The following is a 22,021-nucleotide window of genomic DNA, read 5'->3' on the forward strand; positions in this document are numbered from 1 at the left end:
AGACAAGGGTGCCCTTGGAACCAGTCGTTTAGATAACGCACTACGTGTCACGCCAGTGTCTACCAGAAATGGAGACTTCGTACCTAGGACCTTAGCGGTGACATAAGGACCTTGCTGGTCAACATAGAGCTCGACTGGATCCCTCCCTTGCCCTAGGCAATCCTATGCGAAGTCGCGGGCATCGTCACAGTCAGTCTGCTGGCATTGGTTCTGTCGGGGGTGGTCAAAAGTGTTCGGTCTGCCTGATCTGTTATTGCTGGCGTCGTTTGCGTGCCCTCGTCCCTGTCCTCTATTTTTCAGCCCACCCGCTACGTCTTTTGCGTCCCTATTTTTGTACATTTCTAGCAGGACCGGGCACTGGGACTTCCAATGCCCATATCCTTTGCAAAACGCACACTGGTTCTCATCGAGGTCTGTTCGTGGAGCGCCGGGTGCGGGTGTGCGGTCTCTAGGGGGTGGATTTCTAGGAGCATTCGACTGGTAGTTTCCTCTATACTGTTCCCTTCCTGTCGTCACTCCTTGCAATTGAGCAATCATCACTCGTTCTTTCAAGTCCTTTTTCTTTTTCTCAGTCGCCCTATCGTTCTCGTTCTTTTGCCGTTCGTAGTATGTCCGCTAGGGTCATAATCGTCGAACCCAAGGCGGTACCTAATTCTGTGTAGAAGGCAGTGGGGTTCTTTCATAGATCAGGCAAGGACTTTCGGAAAAGTCAGGATGTCTTGCCGATCCCAGGGTTGGTAGACCCAGTTGTACACTACCCTCCCTTTCGCATCTTGGTGGTTAATATCGTGTTGTGTTCCCTGTCCTCGTGAGGGGACCCAATAAGGTGCCGCTTCTCTTATTGGCATCATGGTGTCAGTTCTCTCGGGTTGAGGTTCAGTCGCTACAGGGGTCGTGGTGTCGGCCTCTAATCTTTGTTCAGTGAGGTGGCGAAAGACTTCAAGCGTGCGAGAGAAGAGGTCCGTCACATCACCCTCGCCCTGCTCTCCAATGTCGACTTTTCTATACAGAGCCGTTAGGCTTTCAGGACCTTTGTTACGATACCGGTCTTCATAGGCGTTAAGGGTGTGGTAACAGAAACGTGCAACAAAGTGTCGTTTGTGGTTATCAGCATATGTATTGCATATATCTGTCACGTAATCTTCGTTTTCTTTCCGTTCTACTAGCGTCTTTGCGATCTTATCAATCCCTGCTCGTTCATCCTTACTCAATCGATGGAGCCTAGCAGAGTCTTTCTTCTCAGTTTCGGGCTCATCTAATGCTGCTGCTTGCGCTGCGCTGAGTACAAGGGGCTCGGCCGGCGCGGAGGCCTTGAGGACCGAGGCTCTGGCACTGCTCTCATCTGTGCTAGGGGGTTGCGTGCGTTGCACTAGAGGTTGGGAAGGGGCGTATGGAGGGGGCATGTAGATGATCGGGGGACCTAGCAGTAGATCATCGTTCGCTCGCTGCTTCGAAGGTAGCTCAGGGTAAAGCGTAGAGGGTGTTCTAACGGGACATTGGCTCGATGTCTCGGATTCTTGCTTCAGTCTAGCTCCCTCTCTTTCCTTTATCTCTTCTTTCAACTTGCTCGCGGCTAAATGAGCTGCTTTTCGCAATTCTTTCTCTAGTCTGACTTCGTTTCTTTTCTTTCGTTGTTCCGTCTCCTTGCGCCACATGCCGAAACTATCAAGCATAGTGGGCGTTGTTTTATTGTTACAAAGGGCTGTTTCCAGCACGCTTATTTTTGCATCATCGAAGGATCCTATCAGTGGCCACTGACTTTCTCGATCCTTTTTAGTATATTTATGCCATAACTTACTATAAGCTACGGTGACTAGTCCATACTTTAAAAACATATCCTTATTAGGGGTGCCCTCCAGAGGAGCCGGATGATCCACCTCCAATAAGCGGTCCGGGCTGAACCAACTACTGAACAATGGGGAGAAGATAGGCATGACGGGTTACAATGGGGACAAAAGTCTGCACTACCTATCCTTTCACTGCTTACAAAGACTAGACAGAATATCTCTATTCCATGTTATTTGTAAGCAGAGAATACCTCCAAAGAACCAATATCGAACAATTAATGTCCGTTCAATCAAACAATCAGTGGCGAGAAAGAAATAGGCACGACGGGTTACAACGGGGGCAAAGGCCTGCGTTACCTATTCTTCACTATCTGCAAAGGAGGACAGGATACTTTTATCCTTCCCCGTTTACAGACAGAGAATTCTCGAGAAAACAATCCTCGAACAAACAATGTTCGGGCAAACAATCAATCAGTGGGGGAGAAAGATAGGCACGACGGATTACAACGGGGGCAAAAGCCTGCGTTACCTACCCTTCACTAGCTGCAAAGGAAGAGAGAATACTTTCTATTCCTCTCCGTTTGCAGACAGAGAATCTCCAAGAGAACCAACAATTCGGAGAGTAATACTAGTATTTTCCAATCAATCAATCAAATATTTCACAGTTTGTCGTGTTACACGACCTTACCCGGACCGCATGGACAGTTTCCTGTCTTCCGATTCCAGCGCCCGATCGTCCTCTATCTTCTGTCGTGGCACTCCTGATGGTTCCCAGTCAGGACCGTAGATCACTCGAGAGAGGTCTGCTCGGTACCCGTGAAGTTCGGATGATCGGCTGCCAGACGAGGGTCTATCGGGCAGGTGCACTTCCCGATCGTTGCAGTCGTTCACTCCGTCGTCAGGACCTCTCCCACTGGATCCACGTGTCGCTGATGGGCCCCATGTTTGGGACGCCAATTGAGGAAAAAGGGTCAGGCAGATCAGGTCGATTACCCCTTTTCAAGGTTTGCCCGGCGTTAGCCGCCTCTCACCCAACTCACGGTTACCAAATAAAGAGGCAGGCGCTGGAGACTGGAAGGCAGGAAACAGGAGTTTATTCCGACGGAGCAGAACACGTCAAATCAGACAACAGAGTATCTTCTCGAGGTGCTCTAACCGCATCTCTGAGGCCTGGCCTCTTATACACAGGTTTATGGTTTTATTACATTTATGACATCCGTGGTATTGCTTTGAAGTTCACAAAGGCATCTTTGGAATCCCCGGTTCAGGCCCGTTCTCACACATCTCTACAGTAGAGGTCCCCACCCAAATCTCAGCATGATGGCTATCGCGCAGCTGGACATTCCGCTGGGAACAGGAATGTGGGCGATCGGTCGGATCTAGGGGTGTGAAGGCATTGATTAATCCCCGCTCCTTTGATGTGGGGCGAGGTCCTACTGTAGGGGGCAATAAACTGCATCTGTTGAGCTAGTTGATGGCCTGGGGTCAGGCCGGACAATCGGGCAGGGAGGAAGAGGTTATCAAAAGGGCCTGTTCTATGAATGAGATGAAAGAGTGAGGGGGGTTCAGCACGGGATGTGGCTCGGAGACAGGGTCGCGCTGGAGGTGCGTTTATGACCCAAGCAGGAGAGACCGGGGGCTGTCGGGGATGCTTGCGAGGCTGGGGAGTGAGGGGGAGAGAGACACGCTGGCTATCGGGAGTGGGCAGAGAGGCCATGGCAATCAAAATGGTTGCTGCTTACGCGCACGTATGGATCTGAAAAAGGACAAGATGGCGCCGATAATGTTTACGCCACAATCCAGATTTTAACATAGGTAACTTGTTTCTTCACCATTAGAAGAAAGTTTGCTCTTATTCACAAGAAAGGAACTTCTTAAACACATGTAGGCTTCACCTCCTCCTTATTGCCTCCGGTGCAAAACTATAATACTTTGTTTCCTTAAACCACAGGTCCTCCTCAGTTTGTGGTGTAGCTAGGACTTTATTTCTGGTGTGTTTCACTCTACATAGAAACATCAGTCCAAAGCTTTCTCGCTCGGCATGTGAACCTCTCTGATCCATTTTGTGCATTCCTGAACAAACACTAGATCGTCACTATCTAACTCCTTTTCCCCATACTCCAATTCACAATTACTAATTTGGGGTGCAGCACTGTCATTTTAGCACTACTAGTCAAGCCTGTATTCTCTGTTATTACAACACTTTGTTGATTCAAGCTGTTATTTGAGACGTCATGCCTCAAAACTATTCAGTTATAAAGCAATGGACAATAAATCCTATGACGATTAAGAAACCTAGAGAAGGTAATAGCCTTGCAATGCAGGGGCTAAAATAAACAAGCTTCATTCATTAGATTTATGACCTAAAAATTGCAGAAATTCTAGATGATTCATATAATACAACACTGAATTGCAGATGTGCCTAAAACCTTTGCTATAGATACTGTTCTCTATGTCACTGAAGAAAAAACCCTTCAATATCTAAGATGGTTGGTGTTAAGATGTTTTGCCAGGGTCCACAGTTACGTGTACAACTAAGCACTCAATAATGAGATCCCTAAGGGCCTGATTTAAAGTTTGGCAGACCAGATTACTCCATCACAAACGTGACAAATATCCCGTCCACCATATTACAAGTCAATTATATCCTATGGCTCTTGTAAAACGGCGGATGGGATATCTGTCACATTTGTGGTTTTGTGTGTGTAAAATCTGAACCTAACTATAATGTCCCTGTAACCTTTGGTTTTCTCAGTTTATTTCTATGATTTTTTAATGCTATTTCCTAATTATAATGCCCCTGTAACTTATGGTTTTTGCAGTAGATTTCTGCGGGTGTCTAATGCTATTTCCCATGTATGATGTCCCTGTAAGCTGGGTGTGTGAATGGTTGTGTAAGCAGGCGTGTAATTGAGTATGTGGGGCGTGTGTCAGTACGCATGTGACTGGCTGTGTGGTTTTGGGAGTTGGTGTGGGTGTATGAGTGGCTCTAAGGGTATGTGAGCGGGTGTGTGGACTGAATTTGAGAGAGCTTTATTAATTGCAAGTGGTTAGACAGTGGAAAAAACTAGGTGCTTAAGAGGCATTGGGAAGAAACAAATCACCAAAAGAAAGTTACACGTTCCAAATCTTCTAGCCGACATTTGTGCAAAACTAGTACCAGGCTGATAGTCATTTGTGTTGGGTGGTCATTGACCACCATTTCTGTACGATCTTTCAATTAGTCATTTTTTAAAACTATTTTAGGTCTGTAGTTAGCATGTTATTAAAGACTTTTTTTGATTTTACTTAAATTATTATTATAATATATTCATATAAAGGATCTTTCAGTCAGCCAGCCCTCTTCATTGGTCTGTTATAATGTCACTCACATTCTTCTTCCATCTATTGAAGCAAATATCAAGGGACAGTGGGTAGCCGAGTTCAACCATTGGCTAGTTTCACTGTGACAGCAATCTGCCCTTCCACAAGGAGTACATTTACACACAAAGCGGTTCTCTTTACTGCCAGGGGATACTGCAATGATTACTGTGATCCAAAAATATATTTTGCTTGTAGTCAATGTTGTTTTTTTGGGACTGACGTGGGCCTAGCAGTTTTCCCAGCAGTAAAGTTTTGCAAACACCAATGTCAAAACTATTGCCTTTGCCAATGCTTGTTTCAAGTGACCAGAGATCTGTTCATGCCAATGGTACTGTTCAACAGTTTTTTAGTTTTTCATTCATCCATAGATAATACAGAGTTTAATAACCTAATGTGACAGAGTAAGAATTGAGAGAGTAAATGTATTTGATTAGACTTCTGTAATGCTCATGAAGTACCGTGAAGTACAATCCTATATAGTCAGGAGTGTGTGAAATTAGTGTAATTTACTTTTGCATAATTGCACAAAATTTTGGGGAAATTATGCAAAATTACACGTGATTGCACGAAATGCAAATCCAGCATTCCTCACTCTATTTTAGCACAGCATGCATCCTGGAATCTATTTTTGATGTAAGGACGCATTTGGTACTAAAAAACTTATCACCAAAAACACAAGTGTCACGTTCAAGAGCAGTCCATATTCTGGTTATTTGTACTGTTCCCATGTTCCTGCATTATAATTTAGCATTTTTACGCAATGTGGCCTAATGGCATAATATCAGGAAATTCGTATAACAAGCATAATGCAAAATTTCCAAAATTACACTGCAACATTGAAATTTCGCCAGGGGCTAGTGTAATTGTCAAGTTGATGAAATAGTGTTTACGCTGACGGCTTAGGAACAAGTAAGATTTAAGCTGCATTACTTTGAGCTGATTAATACAAGGACAGCGAAATGCGTGCATTTTAATATCGTCAGCAAGCTCATCAAATACAAGTTTTATCAACTTTAAAACCATGCAAAAGAGAATTATATCGCCCCCGAGAAGTGACAGATGGAAAATAAAAAACAATGTGAACATAAAACCTTATGTGTTGTGTTTTGGAACAGGGGGATGTCAAGATTATTTCAGCCAAAGGAAAATGTGACAAGTACACGAAGGCTAGGCAGGGTCTGCCAGGGTTGCAATAAATCATTTTCCAGTGCTATCACTCTACTTTGTCTGCAGCCAGAGCCTTTATAATTGGATGAAAGGAAAGCAGGCTTGAGGAGTATTGACTGCCCAGTACCCCTTGGGTGTTGGCGGGTGGTCATTCAATCATGGCCTGGGCTAAGCTCGCAGCGGGGAACTCTGCTCCTCCAAGGTTTGCTTTTTGGTTTGTACTGTGTATTGATTTACGCATGTATGCACCTGCACACTGTTTAATGAACTGCCGTATTGTGTCACTCTAGCTGCACAGGGCATATGACGCCTTAGATGTGTTGTTTTACAGGTATTATGAAACAGCTAATTTCTCATACTTTCATACAGTTGCAATTTCACGTACTATTTTAGGACAATAGCCAGAGAGAGGTGAGCGCAATAGTCAGAAATAGTGGGTTTCTTACCTGGTGACAAATTTCATGCACAATGACCATCGTGACGTCAAGCAAGTAAGAAATGGAAGAAACACTAGGATCAAGCAGGATCCTTTGCTCCACAAACACGCTCAAGCCCCAGTTTTCCATAGCAGCATATGGATGTTTTGGCACAGCAAGTAAATCTAAAGAGGAAAAAAACACAACATTTAGAAAGTATTAAGCTTTCCATATCTCTTCTCCAGAAAAACAATGTATATTACAAGTGGGCAAAGTTCAAAAGTTGCTCTCAAATTTGCTAAAAATTAGCAGACTTCACAGTTTGCAAAGGGTGCAGATTTTGTCTTCTTTCCCAAATTTCACCCAACACTGAGACAATTTGAATAAAGAAAAACGTTTCTTATATTGGATTTCCTTAGTTCTCTCTCTATAAAAAAATGTTTCTAGAATTTGGCTTCAACAAACTTTGGAAACCTTCGTGAAGTTCACAGTGATCCCAAAGCGTTCAAAACACGTAGGAAAGATTCAGAAGAAAAACCTTTGCAAGATCGACATAAAAGGGTAACCGGAAACAGAATGTTGCTGCATGCGAGCAGCAGGTGCTAGCTTGTTCTTTTATGTTTGCTGTCTTTAATAACAACCCTCGTTGCCAGAGCATATACATATTGCCTCCCTTGAAAGATTATTCTTAGAAGGACCGCTAATTTCTATAAAATGTTAGTTGCAAGTCATATGTTATTTCATATTGACTTTCAACCATTAATGAAAACCATTATCAACCCTTTAACCTTTTGTATTTTTGTCTTTTTGCTTTCTGTAAGGTGAAACGTATTGCAATATACTTAACATTGAAATGTATGCAGTATGTCACTCAAACTGTACAGAAATACCATGTTAGTGTTCCACAAATTTGAATCCCCTTTTAGAGTAGCATGCAAATTACAGATCATTCTACAGGTGTCTAAGAGACAGGACAACCCAATATCTAGTATTCGCATTTACTAGTGATTTGGTTACGTTCAAAACACTCCCTCGTGTGTTGCGAAATCAGTAAAACAATAATTTAATTCCCTGGCTGACAGCTGCATGTACATTGAAAAATAAAAATATGTAATACTTTAACAAACAATGTATACGTGAGGTTACATAGAGCGTCAAACGATGCCCATACGGCATTCCGGTGCTGTAGACAGGTGCAACAATTACAGACGTAAGGGGTGCAGAGTGACTGGGGAGACAGGGGTCCGAGAGCATCACGTGATCTGTATGCAAGACTACGGTGTGATGGTAGCACACAAAGGTGGTGTTTGAACATAATTATCGTATAAGAGCCGGTTCGAAAGGTGAGACACAAGATAACCTTGGAAAAGATAGATTGATAATGAAGTATTGAAAGGTACCCTCTTTCATTAGTAATGCACGTATAATTCCCTACAATGATGCTCCTTGTGATGCAATTGGGTAAAAAAGTGACCAACAGATCATATGAGAGCTATTATTTTTGTCTTCAACCTATCAGGCCACTCCCTAAAGAAATATACTGTAGCAATATATATCAGTTTTTTGGGACAACACTTGTGCATTGTATTATAGGAAGTGCCCAATGGGTGTATTGAGTGTGCTCTCCCACGTATAGCTCCCTTGGTGCACTGCGATATTCCTGAAATGAAATTAAATGAAAATGGTTTTTGTACAGCCCATGGCTACTCTGGAGCATCCCAGCCTGTAGCGGGGACTAGAGTAGGCTCGGATGTCTAAGTAAAGAGCCTCATCTTTAGTTGTTTCCGGAATGCTAAATGGTTCGATTCCCTCCGCAGATGCAGCGGCAAGCTGTTCCATAGTTTTGAGGCACTATATGAGAAACGGCGGCCGCCGCTTTTGGCCTTCTTGATCCTTGGTACCAATGCTGGATACAACTCATCAGAGCGGAGGCTTCCATTGGCCTTGTAGGGAGAGTCATGGCTTTTATAACAGGAGAGGCCACAGATGCTTGAGCAGCCCCTATCTGTAATACAGATCTCGCCAGCACTAAATGTGCAATGGCACAATCTTTCCTCATTGGCTTGGGGTTTTACTAGACCTGCTGGCTAGATCATTATCAACAATGTAAAAAGGGGGACCAGAGGCTTCACACACATTTCACTAATGTGCTATGCCAGGAGCAGGTGCGAGTTTGTACCTGCACTGGGAACAGGGCCTCTTCTATAAAATGGCACAAATGTTACTGTCTGTGTTCGGTGCGCACAATTAAGTGTGAACTGCATGAACTGCAGCACAGAGTAGGACAGCTCACCTTATCTGTAATATGGCCCCTATTGATTCAGAACCAAGAATACCAAAGTTTGAAATAAAATTCACAGAATATTCCATCTTGCTGCCTTAGTGCCCTGAAGGGACAGGGTACAAAGGGGTAAATTTGCATATGTATATTACCTCAAAATTCCGTCCCTTGCTTCCCTTCATTACAGCATTGAGGCAGTCCTTCCTCACCAGAAACCCATACCTTTTCATTAGAATCACCAATTAAAAAATACCCCTCCCTCCCTTTGTTTTTATTTTGTCTTACTGGATAGACGTGGTGGATGGTTTTCTTGTTTTTATTGGGCATTTTTCAGGATTTCTGTTGTGTTCATCTGATCAGACACTGTGGTGCTGGCCCGATTAGCTTTTCAGTCTGGACGCTCTGTTGGGAGACGTGGTGTGCTCCTAGCTGGTGCGTTGTTATGCGAGCTGGGGGTATGAGTTTTTCCAGTTTGCAGTGGCTGGAGCTTGGCTTCTGGGTTGGAGGCCAGCTGGAACAAACAGCAGTGACATGGGGAAGGCAAGTCTCCTCTGCTGTGGTTTGCTCACCTTAAAGTAAGGGCATCATAGGAGGTAAATTTTCATAGTTTTTGTTGCAATTGTATGCTTTGGGGATTGGTTGTGTATACAGCCAATCTTATTGGTGCAGATGACATGTGATAATATTACATTGATCAGGATTAGTTTCTTGTGTGATTATTTCTCTCTATTTAATGGAGGTAGCCTGTTTCTTTACCATTATTGTTATGATGATGGGGAAGCAAGCAACCAAGCAAAGTCATGTTTTATCTTCTTCTTAGAAGAATGAGCCTATTCCTGCTCAGCCGAGCAGGCCAAGGGGTTCAGGTGAACCTACAGCTCTGCTCTCTCCAGCGGAGATCCAAGCAATGATTCAAGCTGCAGTGGCCGGGGTACTAGAGGACAAGGCTAAGCCCAAGGTCAAAGGCTCTAGTAGGGCTAGGGAGTTTCAGAGGTGGATCTTCCAGCCACTTCTAGAGGAAAATGTGTTCTTACAGTAAGTTGTGTCAGAGTATGGGTTTGGACCCAACTTCATCTGACTTATTTGAGATGATGATATTTCTACAGGATGGGACTTCTTTGGGTTTGAAGGCTGCCACCCATAAACTTCAATTGGCTGCAATTAAAATGTCATAGTACTTGGAACAATCTGTCTGATCCAGATGGTTTAGTGGTTAGTCTGTTCAAAGGCTTGAAGAATGTTCTTCCTTCTCCCAATAGACACTTCCCTTCTTAGGATCTCTCATTGGTTTTGGAGGTATTGATGGCTCCTCCATTTGAGCCACTGGTCTCTATTGATCTCAGGCCACTGCCCCTTAAGATGTTCTTTTTGTTGTCTTTTTCTTCCTCTAGGCATTTGGGTGAACTGGACGCTTTGCCTTTCAAGCATCCTTTTTTCGGATTTTGATGACAGAATTATTTTAAGGCCCATCCTCTCCTTTCATCCTAAAGTGGATTCCCAATTTCATTGGAACCAGGAGTTGATTCTGCCCTCCATTTTTGAGTCGCCTACTTCTGAGGATGAAATACAATTGAGTTAGGTGGATGTCAGGAGGGCTCATCTGATATATTTGGAGAGGGTGGCTTCTCTTAGGATTTCTGAATCCCTGGTTGTTAATTTTGGTTCTGTGAATAAGAGGTTGAAGCCTTCCCCTTCCTCTTTAAGTCAGAGTGTTCACACATTGATTTCTCTGGCCTTTGTAGGCTTCAGGTTAGGTTTCTCCTTTGGTAGTTCAAGGTAGAGCTATGAGGTCTATGCCTACTTCCTGGGCTGAGATTCAAGGGGCTTCCATTGTTGAGATCTGCAGGGCAGCTACCTGGGCATTTCCATCAACTTTTGCTGCTCATCAAAGGATTGTTCGGGAGGTTGAACTGTCTGAAGTGTTTGGGTCTAAAGTGGTGTCCGCTATGGCTTCTAAATAGTGGTTCATTACTTTTTCTTTGTTGGTTAATAAACCTAAGTTTATGCATTACCTTTTTGATTATCCTGTTTGGCTTTGTAAATCTCAATGCTGTAATGAAGGGAAGTGAGGGAGGGGACGATAAGGTAATGCTTCAATTACTTACCTGTAATTACCTTACTCTGTGCCCTCTTCCCTCGTTTCTATTCATTAGTTGCCCTCCCTTCCAGGTAGTCCATGCCAACCAATAATGGGGTTGTGTCTTTTTTATTTGTTGGCTGTGTCAATGATGTAATGAATAGAAGTGAGAGAAGAGGACTCAGAGTAATGCAATTAATGGTAAGTAATTTGAGCATTTGTTTACTTGTGCATATTTACTATTACACCTAGGTATAACTCTACACTTTTCTGAAATTTCAGAGTGCCAGTGAACACCAAAGTGAAGACTTACATGTTTATATCCCATCAGTCAGGGTGAAGCCCCCTACCACATGATTTACCAGTATAAAGTTACTACTTGTAACTTTGCACACATAGGTGGAGAGCTCTGTCACTAAGACAGAAATCTCACTAAGGAAAGTATAAGGAGATTTATTAAAGTTGTTTTTTTAAAGAAAATGTAATATTTTATTGTAAAACAATTTTAAATCTGTATTTTTAACCTAGAACTACTAAAATGCTAAATTTTCCAGCATGTTAATTCATCTAATGAAATGTGTTAAATAATTTAAACATATTATAATTTGATTGATATGTTCTAAATTTAATTACATTTATGCAACATACTAAACAATGATAAAACTTTACCAACAACATTAACATTTGTATTTAAACTTAATATCAAATACATCTTATGTAAAATATATAAACTGTTTATTGTCAATATTTTTTAATAAAAGTTGATTTCATTGTTTTCATTAAGTTAATCAACTTTTAAATACAAAAATAATAAATTATTTCATATCTTTACCTATATCTAATGTCAACATTATTTCTTTGTTTTAATATAAGTTCATTTGGGGCACTATTTTATTTCCCTACTTCTGTTGTTTTTCTATGGGAGTATTACAGTACTGGTCCTGTTGCCTGGTGCTGGACTTACTTCGAGACTGGGCTCAGTACATACACACCCGTTTTGACATATTCAGGACTTTGGTAACTTTATAAATGTAGTTTGTGAGTAGCAATGGTCTTACTCTTGTGTGTATGCATGCTTGTGTTAGCATGTCCCTTCTTAAACCCACCCTTACATTTGCCTAAACCACTCCCATTTAGCAGGGAATCTTTTTCATTTTTCATCCACTCCCCCTTGACCCTCCTACATTTATTACTGAAACATATATCTAAGTGTATGGAGCTCTCTGTCAAGTTGGCAGAGATCTCTGCAAAGAAAACATAGGAGAGGCTGTTGAGGAGGTGTCTGCCTGTAGGTTTGAGAATAGCATTTTTCAGCATGGGATTAGCACTACTGTAGTACTCATTTATATACTAAAATCTGCAGTTTGTGAACAAACCCCTTAGTTACAAATAATTGCATCTTTATCGGTTTATAATGACCATGGTTTGCAGGACCGCAGCTAGCACTTTGAGCTTCTTTGATCTAATACCAAACAAATCCCACACCATGGCAGCCTTGATGTATCTTTAAACTCCCCGGTGTGCTTGAAGGGTTTTCATAACTTTCAGCCATACGAGAGGGAAACTCCCTGACATAACCTGTACCATGTAACAACCTATTCTAACCCAGCTTCATACTCAGTCTACATCCAGAATTACACTCACTGATGATAGTCACCCTTTCGTTCAATGCTACACTCACGTCCTACCCATTTTATTTTGTAAATAAAGTAATGGTGTCTCCCGATCTCTATTTTTAACCATGCTTCAGTCACAATTCAGGTAAAGTTCACAGCAACAGATGTATAGCCCCACAGCAAGAACAAGAATTGCCATCCCATGAGCAGTGTATTCTCACTGATTAACAACTTGACTGACAGTAAAAAACCTGGAGGACATGTTGGGGAAAATGTATAATATAAGAATAGCAAAAAGGGTTGAAATACAGGGGGCAATAACAGGGTAAAATAGTATTAACTGTGTCAAATGTTCCTGGCACAAATAGTAATCTGGATTCAAATGCAGGTGTTGTAAGGTTCATGGATGTAATTAATATTAGGACCTATGAGTATCCTGTGCGTTAAAGCGCGTACTGTTCATACAACACTACACAATGCTACAAGGAGAATCAATAAAGTAGCATCCTGTAACACCAATAACTTTGTATCCCCCATGAATATTTTCACGCAGATAAGGGTGTCTCTAATACCAGTTCCTCAGTGTCTTTCTGGTTGTGATACCAAAACTTCCCAGATGCTGTAAACTCATTAATTAATAAGGTCATTCATTGGATCATCAAGGTCAGGCATTGTTACTTTGTGGTCTGCAATGAAATCCAAAGGGCCTTAGAAGTGGGATAACCAATTGGGCAACATGAGTACATCAAGGTACAATGAACTGATAAGGAGTTTGTCAATGAGCTAATTAGCCAAAGACAGGTAGATCATCTGCTTTCCAAATAGAGTTTGCAGCAACTGTTTCCATCCAAACTGGACAACCCGTAGTTCCATACGGGGTAGGACAGAATGCAAATGGGAGTTCAAATCTGCTGAATCCTCCATAGTCGTGCATAAACAAAGACACTAACGTCTCACTGCTGGATAATAATAATAAGGACTACCCACGGGCTATAATTCATCAATATAACGTGCACTCAAGTTGTACATCAACAAATAGCAAGTTGATGCAGATAGTCTTCATGGAACTACAGGAAGGGGGAATTTTGAGGTGACAACCAAACTCCAATCTCTTTGGGCACCCTAGGTCGTTCTAGGCAATGCCTGGACAGTTCTCAACCTAACTAACATAAAACCTGCATTGCCAAGATCCTTTTCTAGCCAAAATAAAATCTAGAGGAAGGCACAGTATTTTAAATCGGGGCAACATTTGGGAAATATTAAGAGGCCTGCATTACCTTGCAGGATTGTTTCATCGGACACCAATTGTATTGAATCTGTCCCCCCAGTGGCTCTCAATGCATGGAGGAGCCTACTCTTGTCCCCTTAGTTTCTAGCATCCTTGTGCAGACAGTCCACCAACTGAAAGACAAACTTAGAGATTGGGGAATTCAGGTCGTAACATTTTGCGGATATGCATATCCCCTGGCATTAAATACTAAGGACAGAGAAGTGTCTGACTGTCAAAGTAGCTCCCAGAGTAATACACAGTCTACTGCATAAACGAGGCAAATGCTGACCCATAAGCACAAAGAGCAATTCCGCTCCAAGGCAGTCCCAGATTCAAAGGCCATGCCACGAGACCAAGTGAGAACCTGTATTCCAACCTACCTAACCCTATTGGTGTCGAATTATAGGCAATCAAGAGTGCATGGTGTGCTGTTCGCTGTGATAAAACACAAGACTGGGCTTGGCTTTCCGTTGTCTTGGTTTCTGCCACCTAAACCTGATTATGGGTCCCAGTGGGGCCATCAGTATCATCTCATAGAACAACGGGATCAGGAGCCTCACTCAACATCTGTTCCTGGAATGTGGCCAGTCTACGCCAGAAACTTGACGAAGAAGATTTTTGCGCAAATAAGCATAAAATCAATATCATTAAACAAGAAACTGGGTTTAACCATGTATTTTGAAAATATTCTTTGGGTTTAGAAGCATGGAGCTTGCCTGCCTTTAAAGCTGCACATGGAATACCAGGCCCAGCCTAATTATATTACATTTACATATAGGGAAAAAGTGAATTATTTGATCAATATCAAAGAGGGGAAATTAAGTGAGGAGCAGACGTCAAAACATCACCTTTTTCAAGTATGTTTCTTGTAAACAGACACATATGGAGTAAGTCCTGATGACCCACAGTTCTACATATCCCTTCAAAAAGGTATTTGGCTAAAACATTAACGTGCAAGGGATGATCTGTCCCTTAATAGGCCCAAATAGCAGTGATTGTACCTTAATTCATCAATCACTATTCAAACCCAGTATGTAGATCAAAGGGCTTATCGTGGGACAAACAATATATGAGAGCAAAGTATGACGTTCCTCCCCTGTTTCAGATATGACCACCTCTTTACAGAATCAAACAACATGAGGCTTACATTACACCTTAGATACTAGTAAATGCCAAACAATCCATAGAGTCCACCTGTGAAATTATCTGTAGTACATAGGCACCGAGACATTTAACAAATAGCATCTGTTACCCCACATGCCAAAACAACAATGAATTAACAACGCAGTCAATACCACAAGTTCCATTACACCGCAAGTCATTACAACGATTTGTTTAGGGAAGTGCTGGACTTTGGAACAGTTTAAATTACCGTTCAAACTCCAGTAGGTGTATCAGTAGGGAATGTGTTGAACTTAAAATTCAACACCAGTCCAACATGCACTCCCTAAAGCAAGTCGTTGTAATGACTTGCATTGTAATGGAACTTGTAAGAACAACACAGTTGTGGCGCTGACTGCGCTGTAAAGGCACTCCGCTGTAATGACTGCATTGTAGTAACAGTTTTTCTAATTTAATTCCATGGAAGGGCAACGTTTACAGAACCCGGTTGTCCCTTTTCACTGTCGTTTCATCAAATAACATATAATTAATGTAAACCGCAGAAGTTTTTGCCTTACAGATCAATCTGAAGCTTACCGTTTTTGTATTAATTTGACACTATGTTTTTTTCAGAATGATTATGTGAATGAAGCTGGGAGGTTATTGCTCACGCTCTTGGATAACAAGCAGTTAGATGTACTATTCTGACCTGTAGCTAAATTGAATTTAAAATAGGAGTGTGTCCCCTGAGCTAATGAGTATCCTGCCTTGTCATATTTCACTGTTAAAGGAAGATGCAACTTCCAGAGCACTAATTGCTAGAATGTGTGTAACCTGCCTCACATTTCAAAGAAGACTATTTTTTTAAATCACATCACAAAATAATGAAGCAAGGCTGTTAATGCACTTTTCTCAATTGCAATCAAAGTATTTGTGCGGTGCAGTGACAGAAGACATCACAAAATCAATGTATTTTTCCACTTACATTGTAAAAGTAAGCAGAGTTTTCACATAAAGTTTATTTAGCTATAGCTTGAACACATAGGCCAGTTATGGGCATACATTTAAATTAATTACTCTACTTTCAGCAGTAAAAAATTCCTTTTTGTGATGCTTCATTAACAAAGGCTGGTTTGCAACAAATGGCATACACAATGTGAAGTATACAGGGGCTTATTTATGAGCCACTGCATCACTTTTGCGCCGCTGTTGCATCACATTTGGTGATGCAGCAGCGGAGTTAAATATGCTCCCCCTTGCACCATATTTATGAAGTGACGTGTCCAGGCAGATGCGTCACTTCCTCTGGTATAATATATGCATGATGGGCGTTCCCCTGCTAGAAAGGGTCGTAACAGTGGCGCAGTGAAATATATAAGATTTCACTGCACCACTTCTAGGACGCCAATGTGTCAAAACTGTACGCCTGCCTCATGGCAGAGTAAGGGTGGCGCAGGCCCTTTCACATGGGTTAAGCCCCATGTGAAAGGACACATTGCTGGAGTTGCGTCTGTTGGCGACTACAGATACATCAGTTAAACTAACGTATCTGTAACTCCTTGCGACATGATCCGCCATACTTTAAGTACTTTAAAGTGTTACAAGGGGAACACACTGAGAAGTGTTGCATTGATGCTTTCATGCAGCTATGTTCCACTTCTCATAAATGAGGCCCTCTGTAGCTATCCCTCAGAGGTTTTCTCCTCACACAATGGCACACTTCAGATTCCTAGCTATCTTCGAGGACATACATCTACACGCATTGCTCTCATCCCCCTTTGTTCTTGACAAACCATGATAACAGATTGTTCTACATCAACAAATATCGCAGCAAAACCTCCAAAGGAAACACCATTGAGTACAAAACACTCTTCTCAAATAAAGTGCTGTGTGTGCAGGCTAAGTATGATCATTTGCAAGTGCAAAGAATTTAATGTTATGTAGCTGTGCGACTGTTATATGGTTAACCAGTAGACAATATGAGACACTGAATTCATTCTATGTAATGGTGGTAATTCTGCATCTACAATTTTGGTCTCAAAGTACCATACATTTTAAATAGAGAGCTGCAAATTAAAAGTGATCACTTATTGAATTGTAGTTGCATTTTGTAGCACTTCATACCAGGAAGCGTTTTCACATATGGGTAGCATGCTAATCCCTGGAAGTGCAGTGGATTGAAGAATGTGTGCATGCCATTTGGCCAACATGTGCAGTGTTTCAAGGAACTGAGTGCTTCTCTTAGTGTGTTTTTTTTGTGGTGTTTAGGCATCAAGGGAGCGAGAGGTAGCAGGCTTAAATATTAAAGTTGGGGATATGGCTGGTTGAGAGTCTGTGAGTGCATTGTAGCTTATGTGTGAAATGTTTTTGTGTTGTGGATTCTTTACATAAAAGCTTATATTTTGTTGATGCAAGCATAAGGCTGTCCGCGTTTCAGTGTTCAGGAAAGGTTTGGTCAGATCAGGGTCAACTCAAGAGCATCAGGGGCAGTATCATGATCCTTTTTGTTCCAGTGCACCAGCACAGAAGGGATCTATGTGTTTCTTTTTAACATCTTTTTACCATACATTAACTCCACATATCTACAAGTTGGTGTATGTATTGCTGAGAACAAAGCTAAGACACACGACAGTAATTTCCTTGGTTTGTCCAATATGAGCAACCCCATGTGTTAGAATTGGCATCCTTGGCATGGTTCCCCCCTAACTCTTTGCCTTCAACCAACCTGTTTTGCTGACTTCGCTTTTGGAATCTGCAGTCTTTACCACTGCTATGCAGTGCTAAAGTGCTTGTGCTCTATCCTTAAAACGTGGTGAGATTGGATTCCACCCAGTTGGCACACCTAATCTACCTGTATATGTTATTTTATGTTATGTTATGTTATAAATGATTTTTAGCACGCACTAATACTCTAGAGTGTCCTGGCACGTGAGCAGACTTTTGGCAGAGAGAGCAAAGATTAATTAACTGGGTTGATTGAAGAGGTGAGTTTTAAGTACTTTCTTAAAAATACGGAAGTCCTAAGTTTGCAGCAGTTCGTCAGGAAGATTGTTCCAAAGAATAGATGCTTTCACCGAGAGAGACTTGCCCCCCAGCCTAGTTCGGCAAAACTGGGGTGTAGCCATCTGGCGTAGAGAAGCCGATTGCAGAGAGCGGCTACAATTACAGAAAGCAAAGCACTTCCTGATATACGAGGGCCCCAGGTCATGAAGGGCTCTATGGGCAAGGGTGAGAGCTTTGAACTGCACCCGCTGTGCCACAGGGAGCCAGTGCAAATCGTGCAAGTGCAGTCTCATACTAGATCTCTTAGAGCTATTAAATAAAAGTCTAGCCACCGCATTCTGTATAATTTGTAGTTTATTCATCAGATAACCGGGGATGTCAATGAACAGAGCATTGGCATAATCTAGCCGGGAAAGGATAAGGGCCCGAGCAACCATTTCCTTAACCGACCTCGGTAGCAAAGGGAAGAACCTTCTAAGGGTCTTAAGGGTGCCGAAGCAGACACCAGTGAGTTTTTTTATGTGATCTGAAAACCGGAGATGTTCTCCGAACCAGACCCCTAAGTTCTTCGCTGGAGAGAAGGAGTACTACATGTACCCAGGGCCTGTCAATTAAATGCTACTAGTGGGCATGCAGCACTCAATGCGCCACCCACTTAAGTAGCCCTGCCAATGCACCTGTGTGTGCAGTTGTAAACAGTCATTTTGACCTGGAAAAATAAACATTTCACAAAGCCCAAACCTTCCTCTGTAATACATATGTCACCCATATCATAGACTATGGGGAGCCCAGAGGGCAGGTTGCAGTGTATTTTGAAAGTTGGTCATGTAATTTCAAGTGTGACATGTTCTAATACTGAAAAGCTACTATTTTATTTCACTACTGTGAGTCCTACCTCTCCCATATGATAGCATTGTGTTACCTTTTTACATTAAAAAAGTGATAACTTTCAACTGGGAAAAAGTAGAGAGATTAAGTTTGGTGTCTAAACAATTGTACTTAAAAGCCCTCTTTATAGTAAAGTTTGATTATTTTTTCTCAATTCTGAAAATGCTATGTTTAGAAAGTTGATAATAAAGGAAGGCTTGAGTCCTTGGCGTAAACTAGATTGGACCTCCTTTAACTTTCAAACTAACAAAATATCTAGTTGCCACAATTTTTTACCATCTCAAAACATGTTAACACTTAGCAGAGTTTTCCATTTTGATTGCGAGTGTTTTTTCCCCAGAAGCATAGAAAAGACACTCACAATCAAATAAAAAGTGTTTGAGGGAAATGTACAACACATTAACTTTCTGATTGATAACATTTAGAGCTAGTGGCCACAGGGCCCATTACACTGACAGGACATAGCATGCATAGTAATAATAATAGAATACTCCATCAAGCGTTAACATGTTTTGAATGAAGGACTGATCAAAGAAAGGTTATCCACAATGTTTTTCTTAACAGAGAAGAATGTGTTGTGTTGTCATTATATGATTTTTTGTATTGTTGTAATATCAAATGTGTTTTGGTGTGTACATTTGAATTTCTTGATTTAAAACAAAGTGTTGCCCTTCGCCGAGACATGTAATATTGCAACAAAAACTTTGAGAAAAACAAAAAAAGAAAACTGAAATAAATCATAGGGGCTAATGAAATAAGAACGCTGGTCCCTCTGTTTTGAGTGGGCAAACAATTTGGGCAACTAGATATTTTGTTAGTTAGAACCTTTTAATCCCATCGCCGCGGGGCTAATTGCCCTGCTGTGCGGGGGGGCGCGCGCAGCACTGCTGTGCTGATGACGAGCTCGGCTCGTCATGTAGCTCGGTGGCGCTTTGCTGATGACGAGCTGAGCTCGTTATGGCCCCACCCGCTCAATGGAATGCCCAGCACAGCAGGGAAATTATCCCCTCATGGGCGTTCCGCGGAGGCCATGACGAGCTCAGCTCATCATCAGCACATCGCAACCATGCTGCATGACGAGCTGAGCTCGTCATCAGCACCGAAGGGGTTAAAAAGTTGGCATTTTCTTATCCTAACCATTTAGTGCCTGCAGCCTGATCCTGGATCACATGACTAGGTGTAGCTAACACTTGGGGGCCCATTTCGATGTCGGGTGGATTGCCCCCACCAGGTGGCGGGGGCAATCCACCCGACATCGTTGCACTAAAGACCCCCGCCATATTAGGATAGCGGGGGGGGACCTCGGCGGACGGAAAGACCGTCTGCCGCTTTTCCGAATAATAAGGCATGCGAAGTCTCCGTGCGGGGGCCCGTTGCGGGCCCCCTGGGAGTCCAGGGGGTGGGGGGTGCACATGGGGGGTATCTATGGTACCCCCCGCATTTCAAAGTGCAACATGGCAGGCACCGCGCGGTGCCTGTCATGTTGTGCTTTGAAATGCACAACATGCATTATTACCATTGCGGCGGGCGGCGCTTTCTGCACCGCCTGCCGCAATGGTAAAAATAAGGATGCGCCCGCCTGTGTGGCGGGCGCATCCTAATGCTCAAGGCGGGACCGTCACTCCTATGGTGGGCGGTCCCATTTTGCACGAGGATGGCAGGCGGGCAAAGTCCGCCTGTCATCCTAATGAGCCCCTTGGTCTTTTGGGATTATTCTGAGACAGTGAGACAAAAGGAAGGTAGATGTTGACAGGACAGGCCACTAAAAAAAGACGGTGGAGAACATCACAAATGCTCTGCCTGAGCACTCTCACAAAGGAATTGCCACTAGCCTTTTGTGACCCAGATAAGCTGGGGCAGGGTATGGAGGAAGAGGATATCTGACACCACAGGAGGGTGAAATCCTATAGACGCTTCTCCTACTTCAAAGTGAGACCCAAGTATAAATATTGGACCTCAGACCCAAACTCTTCAGTACACTTCTGAACCTGCCTGTGGACTCTGCCAGGAAGAAGGACCGTTATGCTGCTGAAAGGTCTGCAACTCTGCTGGACTGCTGCCCAGAATGACCGCTGCTATGCTGTGTTAACCTGCTGCCCTGCTGCCCTGCTGGCCTCTTGCCTAGGTGAGAAGGACTGGACCTACATCTCTAGGCCCAGTACCCTAGAGTGACCTCTTGATCAGAAGACTTAGGGACAGAACAGACTTCCAATAACCTTGAACCAAGCACCTGGACTCTGCCATCTGTGAGTCCTGCCCTCCCAGGTTTTGCCATTTCAGTCCTGTACCCCTGGAACTGGGCCTGAAGGTGCTCTGCCAATCCATCTGTGGATTCAACAGTACCTTCGCATTTCCTCCACAGTTGTTGAAGAGTTTGGGAAGTCACCCTTGTCGGTTATCGGCCCTGCTGTAATGTGATGCTGATGCTGACAGCGTCGGTGTATGTGCTGGCATCAAGAAGGCCAATAACTGTAGACATAGGCAGGCAGGTGGTGTGTCATACCTCAGTGCAGGTTGCGGCGTCACTGGCACTGCACTAATGGCGTTGAATACAGGAGTCCACAGAGGAGTCCAGGTGCTGGTCAGTGGGTTGCAGGTGAAGTATTTGTGACCCTGAGACGTCAGAACGGGAGGCAAGCACACACAAGCCCTTGGAGTTTCTTCTTCAAGCAGGTTCACAGCAAAGTTTCAGTCTTTGTCCTCTCCTTGGCAGAAGCAGCAGCTGCAGGCCAACCCAGCAGAGCACACACAGCAAATGGGCAGCACTCCTCCTTACAGCTCTCCAGCTCTTTTACCTGGCAGAGGCTCTTCTTCAGTCCAGAAGTGATCTAATTCTCTGAGGTTTAACGTCCACCACTTATACCCCGTTTTCCCTTTCTCTTTGTGGCAAGGGTCTATGAGCTCAGTCCAAACCTGTTCTGTCCTCTTTGACCCAACTTCCTTCCAAGAGGTGGAAACAGCATTGTGCATGGAGACCCAAACTATTCAAATGCTAGTGAAACTCCTCCCAATACTCTAAATGCAGACCAGGTCCATTCAGCCCAGCTATGAG

At 43.0% G+C, this 22,021-nt stretch overlaps 1 protein-coding gene across 1 annotated transcript in view; it reads right to left on the bottom strand.

Annotated features, from left to right (window-relative positions):
- The window catches only part of TRHDE (thyrotropin releasing hormone degrading enzyme), a 2,026,389-nt gene that overhangs the window by 1,147,652 nt on the left and 856,716 nt on the right, over positions 1-22,021 (bottom strand). Inside the window, exon 4 of the mRNA XM_078678167.1 lies at positions 6,764-6,918. Within this exon, the coding sequence (XP_078534293.1) occupies positions 6,764-6,918 (155 nt within the window). The remainder of the gene's footprint in view (positions 1-6,763; positions 6,919-22,021) is intronic.

The sequence above is a fragment of the Lissotriton helveticus genome, chromosome 1_1 (genome assembly GCF_964261635.1).
Source record: "Lissotriton helveticus chromosome 1_1, aLisHel1.1, whole genome shotgun sequence".
Lineage (NCBI taxonomy): Eukaryota > Metazoa > Chordata > Amphibia > Caudata > Salamandridae > Lissotriton > Lissotriton helveticus.